The 15,661-nt window shown below is 37.3% G+C and overlaps 1 protein-coding gene across 1 annotated transcript in view; it reads right to left on the bottom strand.

Moving 5' to 3' along the window:
- Positions 1-15,661, bottom strand: part of dntt (deoxynucleotidyltransferase, terminal) — a 156,042-nt gene that overhangs the window by 91,592 nt on the left and 48,789 nt on the right. The window contains exon 9 of the mRNA XM_081350798.1: positions 3,007-3,109. Coding sequence (XP_081206924.1) covers positions 3,007-3,109 — 103 coding nt within the window. The remainder of the gene's footprint in view (positions 1-3,006; positions 3,110-15,661) is intronic.

Genomic DNA, 15,661 nt, shown 5'->3' with positions numbered 1-15,661 from the left:
AAAAAAAAAAAAAATGGATGTCGGAAAATAACAATGGGCCTCATTCACTAATATCTTCCTAAGAATTTTCTTAACTTCGTACTTAATAAACTTCCTAAGAAAAGTCTACGTCGGATTCATGACATGTTCTTAAACAACAGAATTGTTTGCACGTGTGTTTTTAGGATTGATGAATCCCATGTCTTCGTAATTGAAAGCGCGTGCCAGTTGTTCCTAATTAGCATAAGAAAACGCCCAGCAAATTCCCATATAAGGACATGACACTTCAGGGCCGTGTGCAAGAAAAGATGGAGAATGTCCAAAAGACGCACAGACGGCGGTGGTCCACCGATCACCAAACCAAAAAAGTAAAACTCCAGTAATTCTGAAATAGAAATTCTACTGCAACAGGTGAATGCCAAACAAGGCATAATATTTGATTTAATCAGCTTAATTGCTGATGTAAATTGCAGTGTTAGGGCCCTATCTTGCACCCAGCGCAATTGACTTTGTACAGCGACGCATGTATCATTCCTCTTTTGCACCCGACGCACAGCGGACTTTTCCCTCCACAGACGCACACCGGTAAATTAGGGAATGAACTTGCGCTCCCGGGGGCGGATCAGTGAAAAGAGGAGGCGTGTTCCGGCGCAAACGTTCCCTGGTGCTATTTTGCAGTTTCAGAAAACAATTCCAACACAGACCAGGAGAAACCTCGTCTAAAGTCAGCGGCGCGTTCAGATGCTGTTTTAAGGGCGCATGCTTGGCCATAATGTAGCGTGTGCACAACGCACACACACTTTGCTTCTCTCATCTACACACAGAAGCAGCCGTTCACATTTTTGCAAATCATACATTATAACAAGGAAAAATATTAACACACGAGGGAAATCATTGTTGTGTCCATGAAGATGTGAAAAAATAGGCATAAATCTATCTTACACATTTACCCAAATGATCATACGCCTGTTTAACCGAAGCTAATATGGGTGTGTTTCTCCGTCCCCAATGTCACTTCTCTGTGTTTTACGGCCCTGACGAGAACGTCGGTCTCCTCGGCTGTGAACCGCTCCTGGCAAATCCGCCATTATAATAACGATCCGCCATGGAACAAGCGCGCCTGCTCTTAAAGGGAATGTGAGATGACGCTCTGATTGGTTTATTTCACGTTACGCCCAAACCACACCTATGAGTAATGAAGCTGCTTTAGACCAACACATTTTAGATTTGCGTTGGGCGCAAGAGTCATTTATCCCGCCGGTATAACAGCAACAGCGCCCGAGACCCGCCCACAAAGCTACTTGCGTTTCGCATTTGATACTTGCGTTTCAGATCGTTAAAATAGGGCCCATAGTGTTTCTTTGCATACTATGATTTTTCCAACAAATGATCAGAAATACATTACAGTCAAATACTATCATTGTAAACGACTGTTGAATAACTGTAAATAAAATGCAGATACCAATTATTTGGAGCAAACTGTCATCACTCAAATGTGCGTAAGAGTGCTCTTGAGAGTGCATAGATTTTGGTCTTAGCTAAGAACAAATCCAAGATAAGAAACATTTGTGAATGTCAGAATGTTTGTAAAAAGTGCGGTTTAAGAACACATTTCTTCGTAAGAACGGTTGGTGAATGAGCCCAATGTCTTTTCTGTTAACCAAATGCTTTTTAATCTTGGCTATTGCTTCAATGCTTCAGTCTTACGCGAACTTCCCCAGGAAACTGATTCAATATAATAAGTAACACGACAAACTGGCTCGTGATTTGACAGAGTTACTCGCCACAGTTGATTTTTTTGGAGAGTGTTAATTTCAGGCCCTGCTTCTAGCTGTATGCATTACAGTGACTTTACCATGGTAAAGAGCTGTGGTTTGTAACAATATAAAGTGAAGTACCTAAAACCCCAATAATTGTGATGTAAAATCAATGCAATGCATGTTGTCTTTCATGGCTCTCTTCTTTGTTTATTTAAAAATGAACATCCTAAAAATCAGGTGAATTTTCACACAGAATCCTGTTTTGTCTTTCTTTACTTTCTTTAATGACCTGCCAATCTTTAGAGAATAGATGAAGTTGTTTATCCAGCGACAGCATGAACAATCCGCTCTGATTGTTTTAAGTGACCATTAAAATCCCCCGTCCCAACGACAGCGCCTCTCGTCTCCGCAGAGCAATCAAAGCCACGAGTCCCACAGCCGAAAGTCGATGAAATCACAGAGAGAGTCAGACACACTCCAGCACATCTGATGAGGAACTTTACTCAAGCTGATCGATGTGCTTACAGCAAAACACAGCAGGAAAGTGTTCACAACCAGACTGTAGAAGGGCATTATGGGGCATCATCCACAAAAGCACTTTCATTGCTTTTTAAATTAAAGTACAATTTCAATAAGCAAAAGTATATATATATATATCATATGTCATACATAATATATATGTATATATATATGTGTGTGTGTATATATATATATATATATATATATATATATATATCTTACATATATAGAGCAGTGAAAGCATATTTAATTTATTATTTATTTATATAAAAAATGATATATTAACTCCACTAAGAGTTGTTTTTTCGAGGCAAACCAACACAAACTATATATATATATATATATATATATATATATATATATATATATATATATATATATATATATATATATATATATATATATATATACATACACATACATACATACATACATACATACAGTATATTTTAAAAATATATAATATGCAAGTATAACAAATAAATGAAAAATACAATAAAAATAAAATATATATTAATTGCTTGAACATTAAACATATGTATGTATGTATATATATAAAGAATTAAATTAATAAAAAAATACAAATAAAATATACGTTTATTGTCTGTAAAATATTCAGCCAAATTTTCCAAGCAAAACGTTCTAAACTGACAATTTTATTCTTGAAACAAGGTCATCTTTTCTAAAGCAAACCGAGAGCTCATCCATTTAACGCATGGAGAAACTGATCTCAGTATTGGTCCTGTACCTGTGTTTTGAATCGCTGGATCACCGCTGGCAGAACGGTGTCCTCTTGTCCAGGCTCGGGTGTTTTAATGATGAAGTCCACATCATGACCAAACTCCTTTCCCCTGCGGATTACACACACACACGTCCCCATGATGACATTATACTCTGAATGCATGTTCACTCTTCAACAAACTAAGATGCACATTCTGTCAGCAGGAGAGGATCTGACGGAGATCGTATGATGAGATACACAATAATCGTGTGAGTAACCGTACAGGGACATACGGTTCATTTAATGGCTTTGCCTTTTTCTATTACTCAAATAAGCCATTTGGCCCTGCGTCATTAAACTCCAGAGCGTCTCGAGTGCCGGAGCTGTCAGGACGTTTTATGAGTTTCACTGCTGTGTGGAGAGATTATGAAAATGAGTCTCCAAAACTCAAAGGCCTCGTAGGCAGCAAATTCAGGTGGGAGGAAGAGATATTCCAGGATATTTTAGGTAAAAATATATAACAACTCATGTTGGGGGGGGGGGGGGGGCGACATCTTTCACAAGAGTTCAGTTTTAAAAAATATATGTAATGGCTTTTCAGTTCATTTTAAAGTGTAAAAGAATATGGGAAAAAACATTTTTTGAAAAAATTGAAAAGGTAAATGAATTAAACTATTGTTCTGACCAGCGTAAATTAATGAATAATTATTAATGAGAATTGCAACGTGACATTTAAGAAAAATAAGCTTGTGTTTTAAAAAAAAATACTAAGTCTACAATATACATGTTCATGGAGAATTCTTCAATCCACAAAAAAAAAAAAATAATAATAATAATAATAATATTACATAAAATAAAATAAAATAAAATAAAATAAAAAATAAAATATTACTTTAATGTAATATTAATTAAAATGCATACATTAATTAAAATACATAAATTAAAATGAATGAATGAATGAACTAACAAACAAACAAATGAACGAATCAACAAATTAATGAACAAATTGCTTCAAATCTTTCATCATCCAGTCAATCCTGATGGGTAAAAACTAGACTTGTCCTAATTATTATTATTTCTTAATCTTGTGGGGTTTTACAGTTTTTCTGAATTGCTAAAACACATTTCTTGAAACCATCACTCACTTTCTCAAAACCTTAAACACAAAACCAAATTTTCACACCACATTCAGAGAACCTCTGACTCTTCTGGCAAACTCGCCTCAAAACCATTTTATCTGTTCTCAAAATCAAACAATGCTCTCAGATCATACACACAACGAGTCAATATTATAAACACTACAGATCATTCATTAGACACTACATCAAAAAATGGAGAACACAGAATCCAAAGCATGCAGTTACAGAAAAAAAGTATATTGTAACAAAGTAAACAAATTTTGCAATTACGTAAAAAAGGAGACAGGAGGCCTTACTGTAGGCCTATCGAATGTCTGGATATTCAGCACTTGCATACTGTGAAAATACAGTGACCCAACTGCAAAAGCCAAAAAGGTTACAGTAAAAAACTCTAAATGAAAAGCATGTTACAGTAAAGTACACTCAGAAGAGTTGAGCAACTGCAGAATCAAGGTCAGTGAGAGAGATTTTATTCTGCTTCAGCATCATGTCTTCATGTTGGTCCGGCCGGAGGAGTTTCTCCACGTCTCAGACAATGTCGTCTCTGCAGGAAAGGGGAAAAACCCTAAAGCAGATCCAGCCTTGACAACATTCTCCATTTGCTCTTCCTCGTCCTCATCCTCTTCCTGCTTGTTCACCTCCTCTTCCTCGTCCTCATCCTCTTCCTGCTTGTTCACCTCCTCTTCCTCGTCCTCAACCTCTTCCTGCTTGTTCACCTCCTCTTCCTCGTCCTCATCCTCTTCCTGCTTGTTCACCTCCTCTTCCTCGTCCTCATCCTCTTCCTGCTTGTTCACCTCCTCTTCCTCGTCCTCATCCTTTTCTCCCTCTTATATTGTTTCTATCCATTATTGGTATCAACATTCAGTGCAACATTTTGAGTCAATTTTGGGACTTGTATTATGTACAGTTGGTTTGGTCACATCATTAGAAATAAGTGTGAACAATTTTGAGTCGTTGTGTGTAAACGATGATAACTGTGTTGCAGTTGTGTTTAACTTTCGCCTACCTGTGTTTAGCATTTTGAAACATATGTGCATCACAGGGCAAAATGTGTTTTAGTGAGTGAGAATGAGTTTAGAGTTTTGAAAAAAGAGTGCATGAGATTTGCAAACTGTGTTTTAACTGCCTGAACTTGTATAATGTTTTACAGAAAGAGTGATTTATTCCACAAATTGGTTAGACTATTGAGAATTTGGTTCAGAGAATGAGGTTTAGTGTTTTAGCAATTCAGAAAAACTGTAATGTGTTCACTTGTTTACATTATAATATTACAAAAATATAATACTGGAGCTTTAGTGTGGAGGACCGAATTTAATCAAATCATTTTATTTTACACAGCTAAGCACAGTAAGAGAAAACAAGCGTTTATAAACTGCACTGTTGACTCCCAATGCTGTATTTCTGAAACGCACCCTTGGTCTCCCTTATACAGTATATGGGTAGATATAATAAGGCATATTACATGACATATTTGCTTCGTGAATAGATCAGGTGGTGCCGAGGACCATCTGAAGCCCTAAAAGCTAAACACAGTAAATGTTCACTTGAGCCAACACAAATGAGTCTGAGCATCAGAAAAGCGTGAATGTGGATTTTTCTGGGTTTAATGGCAGGCAGTGAGAAACACGAGCGTAGGCATAAGAGGCTCTCGAAACTCTGAACATGCATTTCTCTTTTCTTCTGCTCGCAGACGCAGGATTAAAGTCTGCCGAGTAAACACAACTTCATATAACCTAACGCACGCCACGCAGCTTTTAAACGCTGCTATTCATTCAAAACCAAAAGCAAAAGAACAGCAATGTTCAGCACAACTTTTTAAGAATTTATGCAGCTTGCGAATTATTTAGTGCGGGCGTCGTTTAGAAATGAGGTTTTTACTGCCGGATCCAATATTAGGTCGAGAGAAAACCGCTTGTTTTTCAAGGGTAGTCACAGATTTATGGCATGACATATAATACACAACACCTCCGCTCCAAAACCTAGTGAGCGGCCTTGCTGTCTACATAGGCAACATCATAAATGTCCAGTCACATTTATTTCTGTAGCGCTTTATACAATACAGATTGTTTTAAAGCAGCTTCAGGGTAATAAACAGAAAAATAATAATGCAAACTTTAAAAGAGAGACATTCAATGTTTTCAGCTTGAAAAAGACAATAAAGTGTCATTTTTCAGTTGATTCAGTTCCACTTCCCAAAGTTCATTAATTATGAAATTTAATGCAGATTTAAGCAGCTCGGCATAAGATAATAATGTCATGATTCCACTCAATTCAAGTTTTATTCTCATCCGATAGTGTCAGTCAAATTAATAACATTTCTGAATATTGTACAGGAGACTCGACAACTGATTTTAAAAGCATTTGACGTTTGCATGTCACAAAGTTACTGTAATTAGCACAGAAAACACACATAAACCGACTATTTTCATAAGTGTTATTAAAGCATGCTTTATTGCCAGTGAATGAACACAAATGATTGCATGATTCAGAAATGTGTCACAACGCTATTCATAATGCAAAGCAAACACTGCATTGCCGGAAAATAAAGAAATTTAAGAAATTTATGCTTTTATTCAGCAAGCACGCATTAAACTGATGGCAAGTGACAGTAAAGACATTTATAATGTCACAAAAGATTCTATTTCAAAATAAAAGCTGTTCTTTTGAGCTTTCCATTCATTAAAGAATCCTGAAAAATAAAATGCATCACAGTTTCCACAAAAATATGACTTTTATAATAATCATAAATGTTTCTTGAGCATCAAATCCTCATATTAGAGTGATTTCTGAAGGATCACGTGACACTGAAGACTGGAGTAATGATGCTGAAAATTCATAACTACACTTTAATGTATATTCACATAGAAAACAGCTGATTTACATTGCAATAATATTCCACAATTTCTACTGTATTTTGATCAAATAAATGCAGCGTTGGTGAGCAGAAGAGACTCTTTCACAAACATTAAACACACAGTGCTGATCTCAAACAGCAGGATTAATGACATTTGAAGGAAACGTTCTGTTCAGAGATGGACTCCTGGAGGCTTGTTAATGGAGTGTGTTCATGTAAACGTGTGTCCGGTTTATTGATGTCACTGGATCTGGCTCCAGTCTTCCAGCCAGAAATGAAAGAGTCGAGGGGAACCGGATCACAGAGCCAGTGTGTCGCTCGCTTTTGATCCAGACTTCAGGCCTCAGAAGAAGCAGCTAAACCACCACACACACACACACACACACACCAGCTGCGCTCCTCCTGCTTTGATGGAGATCCGTCAGACGCTGAGCCAAGCATCTCACGGTTAAGTTGACATATAAAGGAGAACAGAATGAATGGTGGATCCACCAGAAGCAGCGTTTGATCCTGCAAGTCCTCTGGGAAGACACTATTGGATGAAAACTGAACTGAGCTGGATGATGACATCACTGTTTTCTCCATGAACTGAACTCATTTAATAATCGATGAACTTCACACAGTTATTGTATACAGTTATACCGAACTGAATCAACCCTGAACTTTGAAAACAATCTGTATTGTAAAAAGCACTATAGAAATGAAGCTGACTTAATAAAGAGTAAGAAAAATACTATTTAAATATTTTTATAATACCAAAATTGTTGTCATAATCATAATTACCATTTTTCAAGTCAAGACTTGATGGTAATTATGATTATGACAACAATTTTGGTAGAAATAAACTGTGTTTGTTAAGTGATTTTATTTTTAAGTTTAAGTTAAGTGAATTATTTTGTCGAAAGTTACGACGCACCCAGTGTTATTTTAGTATTATTTATTTACAAATATAATATATTTTGCAAAATTTTGAATTAGCTTTTAATTTTTTAATTTAGTTTATGTTTTGGTGATTTTGTCATTTTTATTAGTTTTAGTTTTTGTGTGTGTGTGTGTGTGTGTGTGTGTGTGTGTGTGTGTGTGTGTGTGTGTGTGTGTGTGTGTGTGTGTGTGTGTGTGTGTGTGTGTGTGTGTGTGTGTGTGTGTGTGTGTGTGTATATATATATTTTTTTTTTTTCAGTTTTAGTAACTTTGATACTTCAACTTATTTCAAATAGTTGCTAAGGCAACATTTCTAATTTTTTTTTAAGTTTAAGATTATAAGTTATTATTATTTCCACTTTTTTCAGTTATTAAAATGATTTTTAATAGTTTTAATAACATTAATTTAAATAATAATATTATTTAAATAATAATAACGTCTATAATTTGGACCATGTCAAAATTGCATTGTTGATAGAAAATAAAACACAGATAACGTGTCTAAGTTACATTTTACAATTACATTCAGAAATAATGTAAAATAAAAATACCAGTAAATAAAACATTTACAAACATTATAAACACCAAACATGTATTTTAGTTCCTCTCACTCCACAACAAATCCTTCAAATGCTACAGAGAACAGAACAGGAATGAAAACATTAGTATAAAACACGCACACATTTTAGTGGCATTTATTATAAACACCAATTACAAACAAATTGATGTAATTATACCAGCTAAATGAGTATTTTCTGTCCAGGTTTATCACTATTCCTCATCAAATATGAACAAACTAAACTGTACCATCAACATTCACAATTGCCTTCATGATCAATACCAAATGAGCCTCCACTAATACAGTCATTACAGCAGCGCTCGTCTTGTAAATACAATCATCCCGACTCGTCTTGAAGTCTGTCGCGCGATAGCTAATGGCAAAAGAGTGTATCCGAGTGAAAAGGAAGGTCTCGCGGGGTCCTTTTAGAGGAGCTTATTGAGTGGGCGAGCAATGTGACACTGTTCATTAAGAACTCAACAAGCCTTGCTAATGTGCTAAAGTTCAGCGCTGGCGTGTGGGAGTTCCGGCTCTAGCACTCATTCTAGACTGAAAAACATGCATATATAAACCTGCTGCCAAACACACAGTATTAGCTTTAACAGGCATATTAGTCCAGTGAAGCACACTGAGAAGTGCATAAGGTCAGATTATATTGGAGTCATTTGGATGGTTAAATGTGTGTGTGTGCATGTGTTTTGCATTTAAAAATGCCCTTTTCAGTCTTGATGTTGTTTTGGGCTCTACTAGAACATGTTTTCATGCATTATTTTCCCCATATTCTCCTCTCTTCCCAGTCTGTCAGTAACGCTCTGTTTACTTCCTATCTCTATGAAGCCCCTCCTTCTTAAAAGCACACTGTGCTCTGATTGGTCGGCTGGAGCAGTGTGTTGTCGAGAGCTTCGAGTGTGTTTGGGAAATGTCCCGTCCCTTACCATAACAACCAGTTTAACACACTACTAACTCAACCAGGCCCCGCCCCTTTATTCTGCGCATTAATTATTAAAATGAGGAATATTGTGACGTGTTCGTTCCCGGAAGAAACTCAAGACTAACCTTTTTCATGCTCAAACAGCAACATTACACACTGAAGAGAGATGAACGTGGAAAAACATAATAGGTCCTCTTTAAAGGAGTTAAGCACAAAAATATATATATATATTTTGTCATTATTTACTCACTCTCGTCATTCAAACCTGCATGAAATGTTTAGCAGAATGTGTATGCAGCTGAGGACGGATCTATGCTTTTAAGGAAATTGTATAATATATGAAGTTATGCTCTAATGCACACTAAGTCTCTGAAAACGTGCAAACCTATAAGTCTGAGCTGGAGCCGCACACCCATAAAGACCTCCTGAAAAATCATTTTTGGCTTACGAGATATTACATGACAGCTATGTATTTGATGTCACCCTGAAATCCCCCGCTTTAGGAGACAGTATTCTGCTTCTCAGACATCACACATCTTTAGAAGAGCTTAAGAGCTGAAATGCTAAATTAAACTCTTCTGACTTCAGTCACTTTCACAGGGATGAGAGAGAAGAAGAGAGGAAGATGCTGTCAAACACACACACCAATAAACTGATTCATCAATTCATTTATTAGTGTTTGCACTGGAAAAAATGCTTTCTTACTTAGTATTTTTGTCTTGTTTCCAGTCCAAATATAAAAAAAAAATCTTAAATCAAGAAGCATTTACTAAAGTATTAGTAAATGATTAGTATTGTTATCTGCCAATAATTCGAACAAAAACAAGCTTATTTTTCTCACCCCATTGGCAGATAATTTTGCTTTTTTTAAGCAAAAACTCGCTTAATTTTTATTTTATTTCCCAGAAAACAAGACATAATATCTCATGTTGTTTTTACTCAACTAGTAAATACATCTTGATTTAAGAATTGTTAGATATTTGGACTGAAAACAAGACAAAAATACTAAGAAAGAAAAGCATGAGTCAAATATCACTATTAGTAATGCTTAGTACTAATCATTAGACTCTTTTCACTTGACACAGTAAGAAACAACTTAAATACCCTAATAACTACCTAACCATGATCTGGCAAGCAACCGCACAGCAAAACCATAATAATCTCCCATAATGGCAGTAATGAGTTAGCAAAAACAAACACTCCTCACAATTTCTTCCACAATTCTAGATTTTAGTAACAATTCAATTTCAAACCAGTATTGCGATATCATATATGGTCATATTTCACAGCACATATTATTAATTTGGAGTCAGGAGTCTGTGGAAGGACAGTAAAGTCATTTCTCTGGGGTAATTGATCAGGGAGTGAAGCGTCACACCTCAGTTATTCGCTTCTCTTCTCATTTCTAATGAGCTGTGCTGTATCTTTCTCTAGCCGAGAGTGAAACCGCCACGCTGAGACTCTTCCGTCTGCGTTTGGTTTCGCTGCGCTGGCACAATCCTAACAGCAGAAACGTATCCGCAGAAATTCCCTTCACCTCCAATCAGCTCGAACAGACGCCGGCTGATTCAGACAGGCACAAACACTCACCAATCGATGGACGTTTGTACATTCGGCCAATAATGATGACATCAGCTCGCGCTCATTAATCTCAGCCTCATCTCAGCAAAGATCAAATGTCAAAACAATCAATTAATGGCCTTTTCAAAAGCATTTGAAAGATTCACAAAACATAAGCTGGTCGTTTTTTCTCATCCAAAGTTAGGCATTAGTGTTTCTTGAGTTGAATGTCCAGTAGAAGTGCACAAACCCGCCTCCACTCACTCACTCGTTTCATTTGCTCCGGATGAACATTGCTGGTGTTACAGGACTTGAATGAATATTTTCATATTGCGCATAATTTTACTTATTACCGCAGATTTTGTGCTCACACCCAAAGAGCGCACACATAAAGCACTAAAATGAGATTGTTGTCACTGCTTATTGTGTCAAATACACACAAAATAATATCAAAACGTCAGTCTTTGAGAGTACTCACGTAAACACAGTCCGTTATGTGTTAAGTGAATGTAAACAGTCGCGAAAGAAAACGCACGTGTGACAGTATTAATGGATCCGTACATCAGGTCTTAAAGTGACAGCAGCCTAACATTCCTGTTAGAGTTGTCAAAAAATACAAACTTTAAAAAAAATTAAAGTTATGATGCTTTGAGTGCTGTTGAGTGGAATCGTGAACACCTCTGATTGGCCGTTGTGTTCTGCGCTCATCGGATACGTCTGTGATTGGCTATAATGATCAACGCACGGGAGCGCTTGAGAGCACACGGAAGAGTTTGAACGTTTTCAGCGGAAAAAAACGGAAAAACCGGAAAAAAACGGTCCTGCTTTCACCCTCTCCCGTGTGTATCTGTGTAAGCACTCGGTGAAGAGCGTCATTGATGTATATTTACAACATGTTTTTGAAGCGCTAATCATTGTAGCCAATCACAGACATATCCGATGAGCGCGTGAGTACAACGGCCAATCAGAGGCGTTTATGATTCCACTCAACATCGCTCAAAGAGTCACATTTTTTAAATTGCAGTACCGACTGGTACCGAAGTCAGTACTTTTTGACAACTCTAATACCTGCTGCCAAATTATGAGATAATATTAAAAAAATATCTATATGGACATTTTTCCCAAATTATGAGATAATATTAAAAAATATCTATATGGACATTTTTCCCTATATTGCATTGATGTCAAAATTGTGGACAGTGAAAATGGCTTGTAACTTTGGAAAACCACTAGCCACAGTGTTAATGTCAAGCCCTGCGCATAATGCATAGTGGATAGGAAACCATTTAGACTTTGTAAATATGCTTTCCATTGGGGTGAATGAAGTCTGGTTGCACGTTAGCATCACATAGTCTGCTCTGGCCCAGATACACGATAGCACAGAGCGGATCATAAGCATAATTTGAATTATACACAGAATGCTGTATTTAAAAGAAACGGCTGGACAGATTCTGCATTAAAAACAGCACTGAATAGCAGAAGATAACAGCACTGCCATGCACAAACATAACTTACACGCTTTTCAAAACTACACATCCTCAGCATGATTATGATCACTGTTGTAACAGCTTCATATTAAATCTAAAAGGGGAATCTATTAGAAAACGTGGCCGAGCTCAATGGCTGTGGCCGAGCTGCTGTGATATAAGCGGAACACTATTGGCTTTTTTAAAAAGAGGGGAGGAGCTTCTTCCTATTTCAGTGTAAGGGTGCTTTCGCATCTGTAGTTCGGTGCATTTTAAGGGCGAAAAATTATACTTAGTAACATTTTTCAGGGGTTTTGGTTCCTTCTCACATCACACTGATCGCTCTAGTCCGGATCAGTTTATGAGTTGATAAAATGAACCAAAATGCAGTCACATGACAACATCCACATCACTCGTTGGCCAGATGTGTCTTGAACGCACTTCCATAACTGCATTTCGATTGGTCAGAATTAACGTGCAGGAAAATTCCAACAGAACTCCCGGAAGTAAACAAAGAGGTGGAAAATCCAGCAGACAAACGCCACTGTTTACTATGGAGAGACGACTGCGTGGGCTGAATGACCCCTGGTCATATTTTATTATATAGTTTGTCTACACCACTTTAGACAAACAATAATATTTGAGAATGAAGCGAGGATGTGGCTCGAAAATAACGTTAATAATTTCTATCAGGCTCCGCACCTCCTCACAACTCCAAGTTTGTCGGCGAGCTGCCATGCTTAAAGTGCAAACATTTCTCCTCATCCCATAATGCACAGCGCAGCTGACTACGGCAACTAGTTTAGTCCAAAAATGTGCAGTTCTTTGGCAATTGGTTCTGTTCGAGGTCGGATCACGTTCTCACCACAAACAAACCGCGTTTGAAAAGCGTACCTCGAAGAGGTGGTCTCGGTACGATTGTTTGGTCTGCTTTTGATGCGCACCAGAGTGCAATTGCCGCATTCACACCTGCCCAAATGAACCGCACCAATGGGGAAAACGAACTCTAGTGCGATTCAACCGAACTAAATGAAGCAGGTGTGAAAGCACCCTAAATCTAAAAGGGGAATCTATTAGAAAACGTGGCTTTGCCGAGCTCAATGGCTCTGGCCGAGCTGCTGTGATATAAGCGGAACGCTATTGGCTATTTTTAAAAAGGGGGAGGAGCTTCTTCCTATTTCAGTGTAAAATACATGACACTGTGCGTTTCAAGGCACTTGAGAGGGACTTTAATGAATGATTCATGCCGCTTCACCTGGAGTTGAACAAACACTGCATCATCTCACCGTTCTCGTAGGCCTTCTGCATTTGTGCTCGCCGTGAGGAGACTGAGAAGTCTGTCACAGAGTGTCTATAACCTGATCCTCTGTAGATGTTAAAGCGGAAACTATTCCTGCGGCAAATCCAGACATCACTAAAACTGTCACGGCCAACGTGTGGCGCTTGCCGGAGTTCAAATAGCAGATTTCAACAGAGCTTAGCCTCGACAGAGCTGCAGATTTGCATTTTGAGCCGTAAAGTTTTAGAAGACTGTTTGGAGGTAAACATGATGTTTTCTCCCTGTCGTAATCCCGTTACACCGATGCTCAGTCACATTAGTCATCCTGAGATATAGGGAAATGTCATGTGAGGAAAACTCATAAAGCACCCGTGACTAATAGCTCTATAGTCAAAACCTTCGCTGAATTCAACACACTCGCTCAATTACACCCTCTGTCAATGTCAAATGTCACTTTCTGATGAATGCTGTGGCTAAAGTGCAATTTTAGAGTAGGATTGTGATGGCTTTATCGAGCAACACAATCTGAGAATTTAATTCTTTATATACAGTCAAACCAAAATGTATTCAGACACCTTCAACATTTCTCACATTTTCACAGTTTATTCACTAAAGTTTGGAAAATGGAAATCAAATATGACAAGAACTATTTCACTGGTTTTGTCCATCCTTCTGTTAGACTGTCTCACAAATGAATAATGTTGAATATCTGTCAGCTGTTAAATTTAACTACACAATTAGATAATACCAATTTAGCTCAACCAATTACCAAGCAATGCTTCATTTTGTTCAGTCTGTGTAAAAAGGTCACATTAGCAATTAAAGAAAAAACACTTCAGCAAAACATGATCAGGTCAAAGTGTCGGAATAATTTTTGGCCCCAAATTTTTATACATTTTACTGGTAGTCACTGTATGAAGAATATTTGGGTATAATATGTTACAGTTTACTTTATTTTGCTCTCCTCACTTACATAAATTAACTATAATGTCCTGCACCCACTTGTAAACATTTTTTTTTTTAAATTATATCTGGTGTCTGAATAATTTTTGGTTTGACTGTGAATACTTATTTTTTGCAGACAAACATCAATTTTGACCACCACTGTATAACAAATGCATACACATAAATGGCGATACAGCATGATAAGGTTCATAGACAGAGAGCCAGACTCAAAACACTCCATCATTGTAAGTCTGAGCTATTTTGGGGGATATTTCATTGTCAGCTCGAAGTCTATTCAGTGAGATAGAGATAAAACACCCAAAGTAAGAACAGGCCAGAGATGAGTTTGCTCTAGGAGGATTCAGATATTTTCCCCTTAGTTTTGAAAGAAGCCTGAGGCAAGATTGTACTATATGTTGGCTCTGTGAAGCTCACATAATAAATCAAACACATATTTCAATTTGAGTTTGTGTCTGACTCTACCGTGAAGCCGATAAAACATCACCGGCTAAGAGATTAAAGACATCTAACTTCATCAACGCTGTGTCAGTGAATGAATGTGTCAGTGTCGTCACTAAAAGTCACGCGATTCACCGTCTCCTGTTCCTCGAGTTACTATAAAACACCGTCACATCTTCAAAAAGGCTTTTGTTTTCATTTGCGCAGCATCTGTCATCTGTTGTGTAGGAGACGTGCGGTTGTGACATCTGTTCCACCCGTCCCGAGCTAATAATATCTCTCATCCGCCAAGAGCACATAAGCAAGATTTATAAAGCAAATAAGATAGAAAAAGCCAGCCTGAAATAAACCACTACTGACAAGATACACCAGTTTACTGGCAAGGTGCGCAGTGATAGCGCTGTTTTCACTTTAACTCACTTATCTGAGTGTCAGGACCATGCTATCTCTGAATAACGGCATAATATCACAACAAAACAGACATAAAAGCAGCTGGAATTCATGCACTGATCTTATTCATCAGACTTTCAGAACATTATTACTTTCCAAAAATATCAATCTTTAAAGTA

The sequence above is a fragment of the Scardinius erythrophthalmus genome, assembly GCF_964197995.2.
Source record: "Scardinius erythrophthalmus genome assembly, chromosome: 21".
Taxonomy (NCBI): domain Eukaryota; kingdom Metazoa; phylum Chordata; class Actinopteri; order Cypriniformes; family Leuciscidae; genus Scardinius; species Scardinius erythrophthalmus.
The sequence above is the reverse complement of the archived record's forward strand: the minus strand, read 5'-3'. Positions and strand labels throughout refer to the sequence as shown.